Source organism: Mus caroli, unplaced genomic scaffold, assembly GCF_978045245.1.
Source record: "Mus caroli unplaced genomic scaffold, Mus_caroli_1 scaffold_2, whole genome shotgun sequence".
Lineage (NCBI taxonomy): Eukaryota > Metazoa > Chordata > Mammalia > Rodentia > Muridae > Mus > Mus caroli.
The window spans coordinates 166,595,583-166,616,367 of NW_028227257.1; the positions used below are offsets into that span (position 1 = coordinate 166,595,583).

The following is a 20,785-nucleotide window of genomic DNA, read 5'->3' on the forward strand; positions in this document are numbered from 1 at the left end:
GTTCATGTATGCATACATGTACATGTGTGAACAGAGAGAGGAAAAAAGAGCGGGGAATATATATACATGAGTCAAAATAAACCTATAAAATTAAAAAAAAAATTTTTGAAGACATCCCAGGCTCATAGTTAAACTCTAAAACAAAGAAGCAAAGAAACAAGAAGTATTGGAGGGATAACATTGTGGGAAATTTGAAACCTACAAGATATTTCACAATTTACATAAAATGTTATCTAAAGCAAGTTTGTAAATAATAAGAAATTACTAAGGGGGAAGGTGGTTATTTGTGTTTCTCATTCCCAATAGTGATGATGTGGATTGTTGGATCTTAAAAGATTATGTAGCTTTTATAAAAAAAATAAAAGATCATCTTCCACAGTATTCATCCAGTGATTAAACTAAATTGACATTTATCTACAAGTTGTTCATCTTTATTAATAGTTAAATGTAAAGCAAATAAACCTTATGTTCAAGCAAATTGATATTTAATAAGATCACAAAAAATTAAAATAGATGTCATCTTTAATTTTTATTTCACATTAATTCATCACATTAATTAGATAATAAATAGCATTATTTATTATCTAAGTATACCCAGTTATGCAAATTTACAGGGTTTTCTCTTCACATAGTCACCTTCCTAATATACATACAACAGAACACAGAACACATTTGCAATATTCAGCCTGTCAAACCTTGCCTGGGACAAACAAGATTCTCAGTAGCTTTATTATTCTACATGTGGATAAATACAGTTCTCAATAACTGACATGAATCAGGACTGCTGAAAAAGACCTGAATACATTCTTATTCCATCTGGGGTTATGTGGACTTGTCTATTTTAACATGGTCTTTTAAATGTTGAGTTACAATTCGGTGTATAACATATCTCTGGGAGGTCCTGAAAATACCCTGAGTGGCTTACGTGGTTGTTTCTAGAACTCTTGAAATCTGCAGGGTTGACATGAGACCTACCACCAGTGTAGCAGTGTTAAGACTCTAGTGCTGTGTATTCATCAAAGGTATCTTCAGAAGTAGTAATCAACAATCAACATTATTATCCCTCTTCTGTTTTTTGTTTCTCTAATCTTGCCAGGATAGTAAATGAGCAATTATTGTTCCATTAGGCGAAGAAAAAGGACAAACCATTGCAACCCAGTGCTAATTTTTTTTAAAAAAAAGAAACAATCATATTGAATTAAAAAATTGAAAACTTTAGATCAGCCTTCTTGAACTTCGAATATGAGACAGTCAGATTAGGATGCTAAATGACCGCATGCTCATTCTGCTCAATGTTGCCCATGAGATCTTTCGTGTCGCTTGTTCCTGGACTCAGATTACTGTTGAAGTAGAGAGTGTTTTCAAAGGTGGCCTCTTGAGGTATGTGCAACGCATGCCTTTTCTTATATAAGAAATAGGCTGCAACACCGGCACCTATCACAATCAGGAGGACCACGATGACCACTCCTGCTGCTTTAGAAGAGCCCTTGGGTTGAGGATCCATCTTCCTTTGGTCAGCTACAAACAATGAAACCAGTAGCAAACAAGTGGAACATGGGAGGGGGAGGGGTGGGGGACAGATGCTTCAGAAAGCAGCACAGCTGACCTTACTGGGATGCTTTGATGCATGAATATTCTTTAAAATAGTATTCGTCACATAGAAGACACTTTAACTTGTTCAGATGAGTTTGGGGTTAGTAGAATATTTACCTCTTTATGTAACACTGAGATAGTACATCAGTTGGAATTCACACTTATCTCTTGTATCAAAATAACTAAATGGCTGGAGGGAAACCTCAGTGGTTAGGAGCACCTAATGCCCTTCCAGAAAACCAGAGGTTTCAGAGAGCGACAGACAGACAGACAGACAGACAGACAGGCAGACAGACAAAGATAGCCCCACACAAACATATTACAAAAATATAAATCTTTTAAAAATAAAATAATAATGTAAAATAATGTAAGACTGCTTACAAACATACTTTTGATAAATAAAGTGGTGGTGGTTGGTGTAGCAATTACAAATAAAATTTAAAACTAGGAGAAATTTATAATGGAAATCTGAACTTCTGAAAAAAATTAATAAACAAATATTCATGAGATCAATAGGGTGTTTATAAGTAAGCCATTGATCTCATTTTGAGTTCCTATAGCAATTACCAAAATAGGTAAAATACGATTAGTTACCTAATGCACATTGTCCATAAAGATGAAAACAAACTTAAGAAACAAAAAAGGAAAAGGAGAGACCTAGAAAGACATTGAAGGAAATGTCTTTCATAGGATCTCACGAGGCAACTTTTTGTAATTAAGCAACATCTTCAAGAACTTTTTAAAATAAAAATAGAAATTTGTTGTTCTTAAACATCATGAAAGGTGGATTGTGGCCTAATGATAAAGGTTAGTGTGAGCCATTCTACCAAAAGTGAAGGAAGAGAAGGAGGGATACTATAGCTTTTAAAACAAGCAGAATCATATGACTAATGGTAACCTTGAGGTTTCATAATGATCTTACCTTTGGTTGTGATGGATGAGTGTGTAGTTACAGGATCAATAACTGTTTGAAAGAAGGAAAATAAATGTTATAAAAAAACATAACAGCAAAATGTAGATAAATTGTATTCAGGCCAGAGATGACATCTTCCATTGTTAACTGTGATGTGATCTGAATGGCTGTAATCTGATGGGTTCTCATGTGATCTGATGCAATGTGATGTCATTTGATGTCATGCCATGGGATATGAATGCACAGATGGTATGATTGATATCTATGAAGGCCTTGGCATATAAATAGAAAAAATATCTGTACCTTCAGCCACCTACTACCTATATACATACCTGTCTTCCTGTCCTTCCATCCATTTTTCTATGCCTTTCTATGCAACTGCAGCATTCTATGATGATAAGTTTGAATATGCTAGAAGATTTGAAAATATGAACTTTCAAGTTTTATGTGAACACTAATACATCTAAACACCTATGAAATTCATGTGTAGTTAAAGTAATCTAAACTAGGGGTTTTGAAATTGGCACACCGAATTCTAAATTGTTACAAGACATTTGACTGTAAAGTAAAGTAAGACACCAGCATTGGTCCAAAGATTGTAACCACAGTTCTATACCAAAGGGTGGAATCTTAAAGCAGAGTTACAAACTAAAAATCTACATAGTTCCAAAACAATAAGACCTATTGAGGCAACAGAACTACATTCACTGCTTTCTTGTTTGCTTGCTTACTTGCTTGCTTGCTTGCTTGCTTGCTTGCTTGCTTGCTTGCTTGCTGCTTGCTTGCGTGATTATAGTAATAGGAATCAAAGTCAGGGTCCTATCCATGCCAAGCAAGGGCTGTTACTGAACTACCCCAGGCCTCCCCATTTATTTATTTCAGGTTTCAATTAATAATTTTTTCTTGGGAAAGATAATTCATCAGGTAGAATGGCATAAAATATCACTCAAGTATAGTTAGTGGCGCACAGAGGTTTACCAGTTGTTTTTCTTTCCATGCTCTACCACTCACTCTCAGATGGAGACTGGGCTAGTTTTATGATTTAATTCTCTGGCTTCTTATGATGTGGACTAGTGACTGTTCTTCCCTTTCCCTAGTGCAGTAGCACTGTGGAGATAAGCTGTCTAGACTGCTTGCAACTTAGCAGAACATTAAAATGTACCAATAAATCAAGTTTTGGGAGAGCCACCACCTTTCACTCAAAGCTACAGGTGGAGATTGATCCTCACGGCAGGGCCAATAGAGGGGAAAGATAAGGAAAGAGGATGCAACCATCCTAGTTCTTTGTCAGCATGTTACAGTCAGAGAGAGATGGTGGCCTAGGAACATATAACTATGGTACCAAAGGTTTAACTTACTTTTTGGCATTTTACAAATAAATCCTTTGTATGAAGAACAGTGGATATTATTCCAAAGGCCGGAAGATGAAGCTAGAACTACACAATCATTCCGTTCACCAGACGGATCGCCTGTTTTCCAGTTGACAAAGGAGACAGGATTGTCGTTCAACCAAAGCCACTTCCCTGGTCATCAAATAAAACCAGCGAAAGCACAAGTTAAAAATAATCGTTTTTATATTCTTCTCCTTAACATGAAATGCCTAAGCCTATTATTATTATATTATGCTAAAACCAATGGTTTCTACAACTTCTATCAGGCAAGACACTAATAGGAAATTGTTGCTGAGAAGAAAAACAAGAATATATTTGTTAGATTGCTTTAGTTGAAAATTTATTTCTACTTACTGGGAAAAATTAAATTCATATTTCTCTAGCATTTTTATTATGGCAGGAAGAAAAAGAAACTGTTCTCTGAATATTTTTTAAATAAAAGCTGTAGGAGAGCCTTTTAATTGACAACATTCAGGGCTGGACAATATGTGGGTCATTTAAACTTTTGGTTATTGCAAATAAAGTATGATTTTAACTTTTCAAACTCAGCACAGATTAATAATTATTTAAGGCAAAGCTTGCTGGAACCAAAACATTGTTTTATATACAACATTTAAAAAACATTACCTTTTGCCGGGCGTGGTGGCGCACGCCTTTAATCCCAGCACTCTGGAGGCAGAGGCAGGCGGATTTCTGAGTTCGAGGCCAGCCTGGTCTACAAAGTGAGTGCCAGGACAGCCAGAGCTACACAGAGAAACCCTGTCTCGAACCCCCCCCCCCAAAAAAAAAAAAAAACATTAGCTTTTAAAGAATTTTTGCAAGAATTACCTTCAACATTTCGGAACATGCCTATCCAAAAATTGGTTTTACTTTTAAGAGGTTCAACACGGTATGACAGAAAACTGGACTCAGCAGCAGTCTCGATGGAAACCAGGGAGGCACCTGAAAAGTAGAAGATAATAATGAGAGTAGCTAAGAACATTCCTGAGAACAGTACTGATATTAAAATCAATAAATGGTGACCCAAGCTCTATTCAAGGCTCAATACATTGTAGGAGTGTTAGCCCAGGACCATGCATGGAATTATTCAAATACTGAAGAGAGAACTGAACACCTGTCAGACAAGGTTCCACAGACAACTCTCTATCAATCACCAGTGTTCACTTTTATAGTAAAATTCTATAGTTTAGTAATAACTAATATATTTTAAGCAGTCATAACAGTTTGCCTTGGACCTTATAAGCATTCTTTTACCAAATTTTTCTAGGACCATAAAATAAATACTTTTGTTAACCTATTTTACAGATAAGAACAATAAAACACACACATAAATAATTCATTGCCTGGGCTCCCAGCACTAACTGAGCACAGAATCCAGTATGACCCAGGAATTCTGAACCTGGAGAGGTAATATTAACCATTTGGGTATCCATCTATAAACTGAGTTCTGAGTTATCCCCTCAGTGACTGCTAATTGCATGCTTACTTAATCCATCATTGACTATACTTCACAGCTATTAAGCATTTGAAAATACTTCTGACACATTTTGATCAGTGAGAACTGCTCCTTTTATCTGCTAGATAATACAACACCTAAAACTGAAAATGAAGTTTGTGCATATTCATTGTAAAATTAAAAATCAAAACGCTTAAGCAACATGTAAGATTTTTTTTAATTTTAAAAAGTCAGACATATTGCAAGTCCTCTGCAAAACAATGGGAATACTTTCTTAGCCATGGGCTGGCAATGACTCAAGGAAGACAGGAGGGAGAGGTAGAGAGGGAAGGAGGGAGGGAGGAAGGAGAGAGAGAGAGAGACAGAGAGAGAGACAGAGAGAGAATATGATCATGGTAATATGCCCACAGCCTTTCTCTAGCCCTGAGTACCTTTGAAAGCCAAAATCCCAACAATCACAATGAAAACCAGCAATCCAGCAGCCACAGGGGGTGTCAGAATAAATTTGGAGCTCTTTTCAAGTTATGAAGTTCATTGTAATCCTCATGGCAACTACTAACAAAATAACTAAACAGGAAATAAAGGTTCCTTAGCTTAAAGTGGGGCTGGAACTCAATAAGCTTACTGTATAATTCAGAAATCATAAGTTGAATGAACCATTCTAAGTTGGAAATTCTTTTTAACTTGGACATAGTGTTGTGTGCTTGCTATCCCAGCACTTGGGAGGCAAAGGCAGATAGATCAGGAGTTCAAAGTTATACTTGACTAAATTTCAAATTCAAAGCCAGTGGAATATGTGAGCCCTGTCTCAAAACAACTACATCAAAGTTATCTTTACCACTTTTGAGATTGAGTTTGATATTGTTTTTCCTTAAAAATAAAATATACAGGCATAAAAACACTTCTATTAACAATAAAGAAGTCAGTTCCTAATCAGTTATAAAATCTAAATTTATTAGCAAAGAAGAAATATAATGCTTTGAGTAACTTAGGATCAGAACCCTAAGAATTTAGAATGTTTGAATAGAAATTTATACTTTATTTTTCCCCACCCCGAAAATTATATTTTAATAAGAAGGCTTTTAAACCTAAATTCGTCAAACTTTTGAGGTTACAAATTATAAATTACATTTGTGGGAAATGATGTTGGCCATTCTGTTAATAAAAACTTATTTTACAAAATACACATGTGGTTGGGGATGTAGCTCACTGGCAGAGCTGTAGAGTACTTACCTAGGAATGCCCTATATTTGATCCTCAGGAACAGAAAATAATAGAAAGCCACTTAGATCCCTTACATTTTAATTTATAGTATTTTTAATATCATTTATCGAAAATAGATTATTATGGGATTTTCTTTCAGGAAATGTGACACTCACCCATTCGAAGGCATTCCAGAGAAGCCTGACCCCAACTTCTTGTAAAAGAAGATTCAAAATAGTAGCAATGGCCATAGAAAGGAATCCATGCAGTCTGTTCTGACTCTGGACACTTGCCAGGCAGTTGTGGAGGTTCAGTAGCAGGGATTTCTATAAGTAAACATGTATTTAAAGCATAATCAAAATAAATCATAAATAAAAGCTGGGGTTGCTGCAATATGTGGGGTCTTATTTTTATAGCTAAGGAAAATTACATCCTCTATCATTACATATAATTTACTGATGTTCGTTATCTAGGGCCACCATTTTTCTTGGGTTTTCACTTACTTTACTGTTTCAAATATATTTAGAAAATAGTGGTCATGTGTTGTGGATGGCCCTGGTGTTGCTGTATTTTGATGTTAATTCAAATTTCCCAGGAGGGGTTGTCTGGAATGAGGAATGAACCACTCATACTCAGGTGACTCCTTGTGAACCATCCCCTAATGAATAAAGGAATCAGTCACTGGGCGAGTAGGCAGGAAGTAGGCAACTTCCAGAGGAAGAGAGGAAATAGGAGAGAGTTAGGACTCTTTGGACAGGAATATTATATCAGAAGGACAAGCTGTAGCCGCTAGTGTCTCCCAGTTTCAATGGTGGATCTGGCAAAATTCGCCACCAGAGGATTTGGATTTGATATGGTTTATAAGGTTTAGGATTTGAGTTGTTGTGCCGGGAGATTGAGTTACCATTGTTTCAGAGAAGAGGAAGAAGGAGGAGGAGGAGGAGGAGGAGAAAAGGGAAATAGCTAGAATTGATTGTATAGCCATAATTTCATTTAGTAGAAATCTTTATAATTGTTACTAAGTTGAAGTCATTATATCTTTTTGGTAGAAAATTTATTTTTATACAAAATCAAGATTTTCATTAGTATAAATTTCTTTTTTTGATACAAAATTTTGTAAGTACAAGGCTTGGACCCAGTCCTTCTATAAATGCCATTATAAACTGATCTGAGATGTTTAAGCCTGTGAATTAAGGGCCAAATAGCAAATTATAGCTCTGAGTTTATTGTTAGGATGTTTTCAGACATTTTACTTAGAAATAGCTGAGGGTAATTAGTGGACAACAGTCCAGATTTCTTTACATAGATAGTTGGTTTTCAAAAATGTCAGAAATCCACAGATGTGACATTTAATGTTATTTATACACTGTTGAGACAAATCTGTTCCTAACAGCTTCCCATTTGTGGATTCAAAGAGGCAACTGAGCATCTCTACCTCCAGCTGAGGTTGTGCATTGTGGCTACGGGGCCACTAGGCAGAAATTGCCTATTCTCTCCTGCAGACCTGTACTGTTCTTGAAAGGGTACAATTTACAGGTTAGGACAGCTTAGTTCTGCCAAGACAGAATAAGCTAGTCCTTAATGATTCCTGTTTTTCAAAGGTCTGTTAGATGACCCTGGGCCAGAAGGCTGAAGACTGATGCTCCAACTTCCTGACTTACTGGGGCTGTATGGATAGGCAGCTGTCTCAGCTCTGGAAGCTCTGTTAGGTTTCCAATGTCTTAGGATAGTGTTGGTCATTCTCAGATTTCTGATGGGGTTGAAAGACTACTTATAGTCTCATATCCAACCCAGGCTATTTAACATTGAAAGAATAGATTTGAGAGGATGGTTTTCAGATGGCATACAATCTGAAGCCAGGACGTAAGTTAGGTGTGGAATTATAAGTTTTTTAAGTTAGGATACATGACAGTATCCTATTTTATTGACAAAAATGATGGGCTGAGTGTTATGTCTATCTTGTACTTTATAAGTTACAAAAATGGTAATAGTTGTACTCAATTTATATTTGAGAGAAGAGTTTTGTTTTTTATTAGAACTGAAAGGGGAAGTGTTGTTGATGGCCCTGTATTTTGTTGATGATGCCTGTATTTTGATACTAATTCTGCTTTCCAGGAGGGGCTATTTGGACCAAGAAATGAGTCACATACTCAGGTGACTTCTTGTGAAACTTCCTTTGAATGAATAAAGGGACCAATCACTGGGCGAATAGGCAGGACTTCCAGGTTGAATAGAGGAAGAGAGGAAGCAGAGGGAGAGTTAGGGTTTTTGAATGGACATAGTGAGAGGGCAAGATGTAGCTACTACTGTCCCACAGAATCCTCTAGGATTTGCCACCAGAGGATTTAGATTTAATATGGCTTACAAGATTAGGATTCTAGTTGTTGCACCTAGTGATTGAGTTACCGTTGTTTCTTAACTAAGTATGTGTGGTGTTTTCCTATGTTTGACTATGTTCAAGAGAGAAAGATATGGTGGCAAAGGGTCGATTTGCCACATGTGCACCACAAAGGCCATGGGGGTATTGAAGCATGGGGCTGCTGTGGTAATGACCCACCAGTGGGAACTTAATGAGCTGGGTGGAGAGATTTTGGATCTCTAAGTCAGAGAGTCTCCATGGGATAAGAATTAGCTGGTGAAACCACTGGGGCTGGGTGTAGAATGCGAAGTTGCCATTCCTTTTAATATTTCCCACAAAAGCCTTGAATCTTAACTCCTCATAATTTACAATGAATGATGTTTAGATTTCTGCAATGATGTTTGAGATTAAAGTTGGGAGTGGTGGCATATGCCTATAAACCCAGCAGTCTGGAGATAGAGGTGGGTGAAGCTGTGGTCCACCTTGGTCTACATAGCAAGACCCAGTCTCAAATAAACAAACAAACAAATAAAAATGATACAAGTTTAACAGATTATGTCAAAATAATTAATAAAGTAGATTTCCTTGCCCAGCCACTTCTTTTCTGAGATTCTAAGTCCTGTAATGCCCTCTCTGCTATGGACAGCTGTGACAAACTGCCCTCCCTTGAATCTAGGACTATGTCCATAGCTTTGCTGATTGTACTCAATCTGTAAGTACCCTGGAGTAACTCTGCTGAAGCACGTGTGCTGTTGACACCAAATGGAAGGCCACCTTCTTGGAGAATCTGTCACTGGAGATTTAGAGGACAATTTTTTTTCTTTTAAATAATAAGAAGTTTTATTACCAGAGGAAATCAAAGAGATTTTCCTAAAGTTATGGTAGTTTGGGAAGAGATGAAGGATAGAGGATCTAAAATGGCCTCAATCAAATGTCTTTTGCCTCACCAAGATTGTCCAAAAAGAAAGAGGCATGGTATGTTTGTCAGACATCAGAGGACAATTTCAAGAGCAAACATTCAGAAATCTATCAGGAGCAAGTAAATCCTAGAAATGATGAGATTTCTATCTCCATCATTTCTACCTGTGCATATTGGTTGATAGCCAGGTCCATCTTTTTGTTAGGTTGAGCAGACATTCTATTTTGCTCTCAGCTACTCAGGATACACTACTGGTTAATAAAGTCAGCAATGATGGGTAATAGTTTACTTCAGACAAATTTGAGATTCCCCAACCTCCTTTTGTATATCCAATTACCGTCTGATTTTTTGCAGAGAAAATAAAAACTTTCATTGCAGTATGATGTTCTCCAGTAGCCATCAACATCCATGTAAACACATGCTGACTTAAGCTTCGGCTCGTCAGCACCCCAGTTAGTGTACCGCACCCTCCATCTATCCGTCCAAGTATATTCATTATTGGTCTGCACAAATAAAAACAAGCATGACACTTCAGTCTTCCTTCTCACAGAAAGCATGAAAGAAACAAGCAATAAGTAAGTATAGTACTTAAGGCTGTAATTGAACACAGAACCTTAAACATTGAAATATCTTAATAAATCATAAGTCATTGCTACCAACTCAAATTCAGTAAAAGCACTTTGTCTTAAAAGTTTTTATTTCATGACCATCTTTAGGTTTATAACCTGGAAAATATTTTCTTTCTTTCTTTCTTTTTTTCTTTTTTTTTTTTTTTTTTTTTTAGAGAGAAGAAGAAAGGGGAGAGAAAGTTTTGAGAAATGTGTATGTATGTGTGTGTTGGAGAGGGAGAGAGAGAACAGGGGAAGGATAGAGAAGAGGGAAGAGAAGAGAAAGAAGGAGAGAGAAGGGGAAAGGGGAGAGAGAGAAGAGGAGAGAGGGGGAGGATGAGAGAGAGGGAAAGAAATAGAGAATGAGAACAGAACATTAGGTTAGTACAGAGATGAAGATGATCCCTTGGATGGGGTTGAGGGAGTGGGAGAACATGATCAAAATTATATGTATGAATACAAAACTGAGGAAAGAAGTTATAACTGATGGTTTATAAAAGACAATTAGTACGAAAAGAAGACAGTGACTAAGGAGTATGTGTCTTATTCCATAAAGCTGCAAAGCTGCCTTTGCTTTCAGGTTCTCATGACCAAAGAGAAGTTACATCCTTACAACAATAAAATATTTATCTTACTGAAATTAAAGAAACATCTATATCATGGAACCCCAAAAGAAAGCCTCGTTTGTTCTCATGACCTTGTTCTGCTGCTGAGGCACCAATGGCAAGTGATAGCTGAGACCATTTATCCTGTATACTCTAGAGGAGCTTGGATCTTGATATGACACCAGTGGCCTTTCAACTATGTGGATTGTGCTATTTTTTAAAAGCTGGTTGTTTTACTCCACTTGCACATTTGAGATATCTTCTTATTAAATTTAGACAAAGAAATGTATGATCTCATCCAAGCTAATTAGCAATATAAAAATACCACTTATCAATAATAGTATATGATCTAAAAGTGGTTTTATAAGTAATGCCTAAGTACAGCATTATGAAACATTAGCCAAGGAGAAATAGTTTTTTAAGGCTGAAACACTTTCCTCATCTTAATTCCATAATTTAATTTACCAAGACAATCACTAAAGACCCATAAGGAGAAATTAAAAGCACATTTTATCTCAAGGTGGAATTGTGCAACTTTCTCTCATTTACTCAAATTATTCTTGCATATCATTGACTCTGGAGGTGTCATGAAAATGGCATTACTATTCTAATCATAAATATCAACGTTGAGGGAAAGTATTTAATCTTTCAAAATATATATGATGGCCAGTTTGAAACATATTTATGAAAAGAATTGAATGACTTATCAGATCATTAATTATCTAAAAAATAATCAACAGAAATGTGAAAATCTCTTATCTAAGCACAATCACCAAAACCACATGGAGCTAATTATTTTAAATATTCTTCACCCTATTGAGGAAGTACCTGGTATATGATTAGATTGCTTATCTCTGCATCACAACATAAAGCTTGGCAAAACCTGACCTCAGTTCACTATCCAATTTTACACCTTTCTTTCCTTCTCATCCTCTCTGGTACCCTCCGTCAGCCCTTACCACCCTGAGCAATGTCTTAAGATGCTGAGTATCTTTGGATAATGGCAAAGATCAATAGTAGAATCCTTGCTTAGCATATGTGAGGTTCAGATTTAACCCAAGTACTGAAAAAGACAATGGTTGAATTCTTCAAACAAACCCTCTTGAGCCACTCTCCTGCCCCAGGACCTCTGTAACAGTGCTTGCTGGTTTGCTAGCTATTGGGTGGGTGGAGAAATGATGGGTGGCATATGTCACAGAAGTCTCTACCTTATTGCCTCTCTTAGTTTGGAGTTTCATCCCTCACTTTGCCCCTGTCCCCCACCCTTCTCTCTCTGCTTTGGAATAAAAGGATGTGACTTCAGTGAAACACTTTTCATATAGATGGACACTCTATAAGTCTGGAACTCATAGCAATTCTAAACCGGTTTGCAACAAAACATGAAGAATCCTATCCCCTGTTCCCTATGCTCCTGACCTACTTTCTCTTCTCATACTGCAGCTGTGGAACTATGACACTGTAGAAGAATAAACAAATGCACAGAGCTGTTTAGATGTATAATATAATTTTGGGTATAACTATTCAAAGCCAATTATTGTAAATATCACAGAGTTCTCAGTTTGGATTCTGGCACATTATCACTAAGACTATTGACAGGGGAGCCTCATGTAAGTGTTCATCTGAAGAAACAGAAAAAGAAATACATTGGACTATAATTTACCAATCATATTAAGCTGTGAATATTCTAACATCTTACCAAGTTGCTGTTCAGGGCAATCCATATGGGTACATTAAATGGGTGCATTTTCATCCATGCAAATGCATTACTGTAGGGGTCTAGAATGCTAGCAAGCAGGGAAGTACGATCCTTACAATATGTCTCGGCTTCATGCCATGGTAGCTTCAATTTCATAAGGGAATAGCTGCTTTTCCCATATGTAACAAAGCCATCTTTTGGAGTTGTGGTTGGAGAAACAGGCAGGGAAGGGTCTAGAATAGAGAGATTATTTCCATTATCATTATCAATGAGCCAATATTGAGTACCTTCAGTATCAAACTCCCCTGATCATCTATCATAGACCTAAACACAAAATCATAAGTCCAAACTGGCAGGGCTTAAAATTATTTTCACCACGTATTTTACAACAAAAAACTAGTATCTCTCTGTGTGTGTACACATTAGTGTAAAGTAATGTGTGCATAGGAGCACATGTGTGGGGATGGACATGTGTATGCATGTGCATGTAGAACCAGGGGTCAACCTTGACGTTCTTTCCCTAGAAGCCAACACTGTAACTTTGAGAAGGGCCCTCTCACTGAGCTGGAATTACTCAAAGAGCGTGAGTTGGCTGGAAAGTAAGCCTGTCTCTTCTTTCCCACTGCTGGGATTAAAAGTGTGTGCCATCTCACTTGTCTTTTTATGTTAATTCGAGGGGTAGAACTCCTTACGTTTGCAAAGAAATCATTTGACTGTGAATTATCTCTCTAGCCCACAAAACTTTATTTTTAATCAACATGTCTGATTAAACAATTTTCAAATTGTGTGAAATATATATATATTATACATATGTGATTATACATGTGTATGTATATGCAAACATAGTTTGTATAAATATATTACATATAAATGTACACTATATATGTATATATATACACATTTATATTTATGTTTATATTTATATCTAATACATACATGCAGACAGACAGACAGACATAACACACACACAGCTGTAGAGAGAAAGTGTAGCAGTTCAGAACACTTGTCATTCTTGAAGCAGATCTGGGTTCAACTCCCAGCAAAAATATGATGTCTCACAACCATCCACAACATCAATTCAAGGCTATCTGATACCTTCTTTTGACCTCCATGGGAATCAGGCATGTACATGTCACACAGCCATGTAAAGCAAATCACCCATTTATATAAAATCAATTTAAAATTGTTTAAATATGTTTATATAGATACATATAAACAGACTTCTAAGTAGAAAACAAAGACTCTTGCCAATCTTCTGTGATCTAGCTAGTGCTCCATAAAGGAAAGGCCACAGTTTAATGCTACAATTTAAACAATATCTGTCTTCCTGACATCATTAATCTTTGCTTTTTTTCTCTTGGTCATTGAGCCATCTCTCTAGCCCCAGAAGATGCTCTTGATTATGACATGTGACCAAGAGAAAAAAAGCTTTGACTGGAATATAGACATGCCCTTAGAACACACCTTTAATCCTTAACAATGTAGGTAAGTTTAGTTTGTAGAAGAAAGCAGCCATGTTTGAAAGGAACATCTAATCAAGGGGCAGGAAAACTGATGAATCAGAAAACAATTTGACAGTATGAGTCAGAAATAGGATACACCCCAGTCTCATGAGAAAAGACTGGAAAGAGGATACTGAAGAGAGCAGTGTAGGGGTAGGAGGCAGTTTTATAGAAACTGGTTACAGAAAGAACAGGCTAAACACAGGTGAAGACAGAAGGAGTCAGAGAATAAGAAGGAGTCAGAAGACTGGCACAGATTTCCAGAGATAGTTTGAGGCCAAGCAGAGCAATTCAGTCAGAAGCCAAGAGAAGCCAGTTTGAATCAATCAGCATGAAGAGGAATTTGGGCCAGGATAGCTGAGTTGAACCAGCCAGCCAGAGGTTAGAAAGAAATAGAAAGCATGAGCCTCTTTAGCAGTAAGCTGCTAAGACAACAATTAAATCTGGAGAATAAAAGATATTTTTACAATGGGGCAATAGCCCTTCCTTTCTTTCCCTTTTATTTCCCAGCCACCGTGACATGGACATGTTTTTCCATGGCCTGCTCCACCTTGAATTTTGCCTCACCACAGGCCTAAAGTGATGGAGCCTAGAGACCAGACTCTAAGACACAGAGCCAAAGTAAACCTTTGCTGCTTTTATATTACTTCCTTTGGATATTTTCTCACAGTCACAAAAAGCTGACTGACATATAGTACAAGTTTCCAGTTTAAAAAAAAATTCACTTTAAGCTTAATCTGCATAGAACTTTCTGTAATGAGAAGGATCAGATTCATAAATATAGAAAATAGCACCTCTATGGAGAGGGGTAGACCATCTCTTTTGCCTGTCATGGACTCATGCGGCTTAAACCCAGTCCTTGTTGGAGAGATTTAGGCAAAACTTACCAGTCTGTGTTTGACATATATAGCCTTGTTTACTTTCACAGGTGTCATCCATCCAGGTGCCTGCCTCTCGTGAATTGCCACCAATCACAACAACACAGTCAGCCTGTCCATTTGTAGATTAGGAAAATGAAAGTAACAAGTATAAGTTAATAATGACTCATATCAATCCATTAGCACGAAAATGCACTCTCGTTTTTCTTTACTTACCATTTTTAAGATCATCCATCTACCCAGCTTATCTGACCCACCATCATGTCCCATGCATATCCCTCCCACCTGAACTTTTACTTCTTATGGCTTCTTATGTGTATTTCGTTTTATTTTAGTCTCACTATGTTTTCTGCCCTAAATTGCACACTCAGTGCCAAATAATTTCTACAAAGAAAATCACTTATCAACGGAATATATCTATCTACCCTGAATATAGCTATCAAGTTAACTGCCATAAAAGCCACATTGATCAGATCAGTCCCTACTCAGCCTTAGTCTTTGTTCTCCATTTGACAACACACAAACTCTCTCACAGAGCATCAGCATTTCTCTCAGTTCTGCTTACTTCTGAGCGTACCCCTACTTTCTCCTAACATAGAAAATCCCACTGCCCAGGAGAGGTATTGCTGGATCCTCCGGTAGTACTATGTCCAATTTTCTGAGGAACCGCCAGACTGATTTCCCAACCGGTAAAAAGGACACATGCTCCACTATGTTCATAGCAGCCCTATTTATAATAGCCAGGAGCTGGAAAGAACCCAGATGTCCCTCAACAGAGGAATGGATACAGAAATTATGGTACATTTACACAATGGAGTACTACTCAGCTATTAAAAAGAATGAATTTATGAAATTCCTAGCCAAATGGATGGACCTGGAGGGCATCATCTTGAGTGAAGTAACACAATCACAAAAGAACTCACACAATATGTATTCATTGATAAGTGGATATTAGCCCAAAACTTAGGATACCCAAGATATAAGATACAATTTGATAAACGCATGAAACTCAAGAAGAATGAAGACCAAAGTGTGGACACTGTGCACCTTCTTAGAATTGGGAACAAAACACCCAGGGAAGGAGTTACAGAGACAAAGTTCGTAGCTGTGATGAAAGGATGGACCATTTAGAGACTGCTGTATCCAAGGATCCGTCCCATAATCAGCTTCTAAACGCTGACACCATTGCATACACTAGCAAGATTTTGCTGAAAGGACCCAAATATAGCTGTCTCTTGTAAGACGATGCCGGGGCCTAGCAAACACAGGAGTGGATGTTCACAGTCAGCTATTGGATGTATCACAGGGCTCCCAATGGAGAAGCTAGAGAAAGTACCCAAGGAGCTAAAGGGATCTGCAACCCTATTGTTGGAACAACAGGATGTACTAACCAGAACCCCGGAGCTCTTGTCTCTAGCTGCATATGTATCGAAAGATGGCCTAGTCGGCCATCACTGGAAAGAGAGGCCCATTGGACTTGCAAACTTTATATGCCCCAATATAGGGGAATGCCAGGGCCAAAAGAATGGGAATGGGTGGGTAGGGAAGTGGGGGGGCGCTATGGGGGACTTTTGGGATAGCATTGGAAATGTAATTGAGGAAAATATGTAATAAAAATATTAAAAATCAAAAAAAAAAAAAAAAGAAAGAAAATCCCACTGCCATCTGAGACATTTACTCATTCTTAAACACACTTGGAACATTTTCCAGGATGACTTTGTTCATCTCACTCTCCTAGCGTAGTGGCCATCTTCGCCCTCTTTAGTTTTCCTGATTATTATGTTTTAAACTTTCTGAAAAAGCTCCCCACAGCTGATTCTTTTCAACCCCAACTATATCATGTCCAGTAATGACAGTGTCTGACACAAAGAGCCCCATAGGTGTGTCCCTATATAACAAACTCACCCTATCCTCGGTCTTCAGGCATTGGACAACAGACTCTGCCATGTTACACTCTCATTTCTCTATTACCACATTTATAATATAATACTTGTGTTCCGGTTTGAAACTTTCATGTTTAAATATGTATAGCCATATTTAACAGATTCATATTTTTCATGTTGTTCATAATCCATAGGATAATGTTTAACGATAGCCAATTGATCATTCAATGATGTATGGATGAAGTAAAAAATTTAAATGCAAGGTAAAGAAGCAATAGTCTATATTCTGATGTATAGGAGCACTTAGCATGGTGTTTGTCAGATCAAGTGCTGTATAAATACAGGGTAAGTAATGGTCATGACTCAGAAGAAGTGATGGCTTTCAGATCAGCATCCCAATTGCTGCAAAAGTTACAAGGGATAGGGGGCAGACAGTGCAATTATAACCTCGGGATCAAGTTTTTCTCTTGAGTACCACTGAGGTTTTGAGTGAAAGTGGATTTCTACTACTCACTGCCAACGAAGAGTTCTCAACTAAATATCCCTCCTCTAAGGTTGATTCTGCCTGTGAAAGAAAAATATCTGCAAAACGAGAACACAGGAAGGAGGATTCTGGGGATATATCACAGAAAAGTAATCAACAAGATGACTCTTTGCACGTGGAGATGGTATGGATAGGTGATGCAAAAAAAAAAAAAAAACAAAAAAACAAAAAAAAATCTCACATCTTCATAAGATAGGCTGCTTCTTCTTCCACCAGGATAGCCTTTCCCCCAGTTTGTATAATGAACTCCTCGTCCATCTGTCCACAGGAACGTGTGTTCTGAGTTGACATCATTCAGCCCAGTCCAGGCATTGAAAGTGGAGTCTCTCATGTGATAGGTAACAAATGCTGAAAGCAAGATGATTTACACAAGATGATTTAAGACTTGGGACTGTGAACAGTGCAAATACAAAGAAATATTTTAAACATGTTAATTTAAAAATACTGACCACATAACTCAACTCTTGTTAGTATTCCCAAGCCAAAAAAAAAAAAAAAAAACCCACAAAAATAGACATAGTCTAATCTTAGTATCCCCATCAGCAACTGAGTTTCAGACTTTGATGTGTTCCTTAAATCACAAGCCTGGCTTGCATACTACCATTGCACATAGTTGGGAAAGTTGTGTCCCACCCAAAGGCACCAGAGAAAGAACTAAGTGAGTCTCAAAACCATCCCATCCACTTATGCGGGATACCTCAATATGAGCTGTGGCTGGGGGCTGCCAACTAGCTTACAGAAAGAAGCATGCTTTTCTAATTCATTAAACTCATCCTATAATCCTATTTTGTGGTTTCATTTTTAAGAGTTTATTTAATTGGTGTGTGTGTGTGTTTTTCTGTGTGTGTCTGTGTGTGCCTGCATGCATGCATGCACATGTGTGTATGGTCACATGTGTTGGGCTTCCTCAGAGGTCAGAAGAGGATGTTGGATCCCTGGGAATTGGAGTGCAGGTGACACAAGACTTTATACCCAGGATTCTGAAGCAGGAAGATCCCCAGTTCAGTGCCCTATGGACTACAGGATAAAGTCAATGGCAACTTAGCATGACCCTAACTCATAATGAAACATGAAAGGTGACAGGGCATATAGAATGGGCACAGCCTAGGCCCTGCTTTCTGCTCCTTATACTTCTCCCTCTCAGGAAAAAAAAAAAAGCACCCTGTAAGTTACCAGTTGTTCTGGTTCTGAAAATAAAACAGGCTGATGGCAACAATTAATAGAGGAAGAGTTTTCAACACAGAACGTTTCTGAAGATCAAAGCCATTTATCCAAACACATATGCTCCCAAATTTTCAGTTTCACAGAATACCCAGACAAGGGTTATCTAATTAGGATCCTTCCAGGGAATCAAGTCCCAGGAAACACTGGGCATCTAATGAGGATGTACAGGCCGTAACTTTGACATCCTTAAGTTAAATGGGTCACAACATAGAATTAGAAGATCTAGAGTATGGAGAATACCATCCCTTTTTATTGCATCAGTAATTGTGTGGAAGAGAGGGCAGAAACAAATATCCAAAAACAATGAAAGATTTTATTGCCCATAGGCCCTGTACCTTCCCTTTGGTCCCCCTAAAGTCTCACTCATCAGCTGCCACTTTATCCCACCATCTATACCTGCTAGGTAAACAGCATCTCTGGTTACTAAAGCAGCAACATATGCCCCATGAAAATGGAGAAGAAGTGAAAGGACACAGCATTTGGAGACTCTGATAGAAAATAAAAAATAAGGGCCTGGAGAGATGGCTCTATGTTTGAGAATGCTTGCTACATTTTCAAAAGGCCCAAGTTCAATTCCTAGTACCTACATTGTGTAGTTCACAACTACCTGTAACTCTAGCATCAAAGGATCCAACATCTTCTCCTGCCCTCCACAGATAGCCACACACATGTGACTTTCACACACACACAAACACACACACACAGCGAGAGATAAAAAATAAATCTTTTAAAAATACAAAATAAAGTCCGTGGGAACATAACCACCTGCTCATACATGAGCCCAAAATTCTGTGGAACAGCTGTTCCCAAATCCTAACCCCATTTGCAAAGAGGTTCATTTTTACGTTTTTCTCAATTAACTAAAGATAAAATAAATACCTCCAAATGTTTTTCTTCCAATATTCTTTAGTGAACTAAAAGTGCAAACAGATATTTGTTTTGGTTTTATTTGTCTCCTAAACAAGATTGTAACTTCTGCCTCATGCTCAACTTGAAACACACTGTGAACAGCTCTACGTGGTAGCATACAGCACCAACTTCCCCACTGCCAGTAACCACATTACGAATTCAACAGCGTGTGCCTGCTTTGCCAGGAATAATGTTATTTTATCTGAAAATTGTTTCCCTCTGCACATCTCACTGCTCCGGTTCTAATTCTGCTATGCCAGGAATCAGCACTTTGTGGTGAAGAGAGGAAATCCATTACTGTGTTTCCCTGCTGGGTAGCTGAGACAAAAAAACTGTGGTGAGCCAGATCAAGAGATGTGAAAGTCATGTTCTTGTATCATGTGTTGTTTGACCCTTTGCTGTGGGTGTCTGAATAGCTGGTGAATGTGTTAAAGATTCTTGTGGAAGCTTGGTTGGTTTCATGTATCATGTTGTCCTAAGAGAGTGCAGTGCACATCTGTGCCTTAAAGAGTAAGCATTTGGGAGAGCAACATGCAAGTTTCTAGTATCTTCTCTTCTGTACATTTTCAGATACATAATTTTGGATAATTATTTTGAAAATCAAAGATGCTCTGGGGCTGGAAATATGAAGCAGTAAGTAAGAGTTAGGACCCAAGTTTGGATAACAAAAGACCAAGTAAGAGCTGGATGTGGCAATATATATATGCCTATAACCCCAGCATGGGGAATATAGAAGCCGGAGGATCTCTGGAGCTGACTGGATGCTAGCCTAGCTACAACTTCAGTGAGAGATCCTGATACCTGGTGCTGTCTATTGGTCTGCACATAAGCACACACATCTATGTGCACCTGCACATACACCCATGTGCACAACATACAAGTATATGTTCCTCCACATCTATCCAACTAAAAGAGATTCTAAAGAATATATAGCCTAGCCGGGTGTGGTAGCACTGGCCTTTAATCCCAGCACTCAGGAGGCAGAAGCAGGTGGATTTCTGAGTTCAAGGCCAGCCTGGTCTACAAAGTGAGTTCCAGGACAGCCAGGGCTATACAGAGAAACCCTGTCTCAAAAACCAAAACAAAACAAAACAAAAAGAAT

The 20,785-nt window shown here is 37.8% G+C and overlaps 1 protein-coding gene across 1 annotated transcript in view; it reads right to left on the reverse strand.

Moving 5' to 3' along the window:
• Positions 1-520: 520 nt before the first annotated feature.
• Mrc1 (mannose receptor C-type 1) overlaps positions 521-20,785 on the reverse strand; it is an 86,768-nt gene continuing 66,503 nt past the window's right edge. The window contains exons 22-30 of the mRNA XM_021155588.3: positions 17,732-17,898; positions 15,133-15,235; positions 12,744-12,976; positions 10,172-10,337; positions 6,733-6,882; positions 4,726-4,839; positions 3,865-4,029; positions 2,516-2,557; positions 521-1,518 (exon numbers count right to left, since the gene is read on the reverse strand). Of these exons, the coding sequence (XP_021011247.1) occupies positions 1,265-1,518; positions 2,516-2,557; positions 3,865-4,029; positions 4,726-4,839; positions 6,733-6,882; positions 10,172-10,337; positions 12,744-12,976; positions 15,133-15,235; positions 17,732-17,898 (1,394 nt within the window). The 3' untranslated portion in view covers positions 521-1,264. The remainder of the gene's footprint in view (positions 1,519-2,515; positions 2,558-3,864; positions 4,030-4,725; positions 4,840-6,732; positions 6,883-10,171; positions 10,338-12,743; positions 12,977-15,132; positions 15,236-17,731; positions 17,899-20,785) is intronic.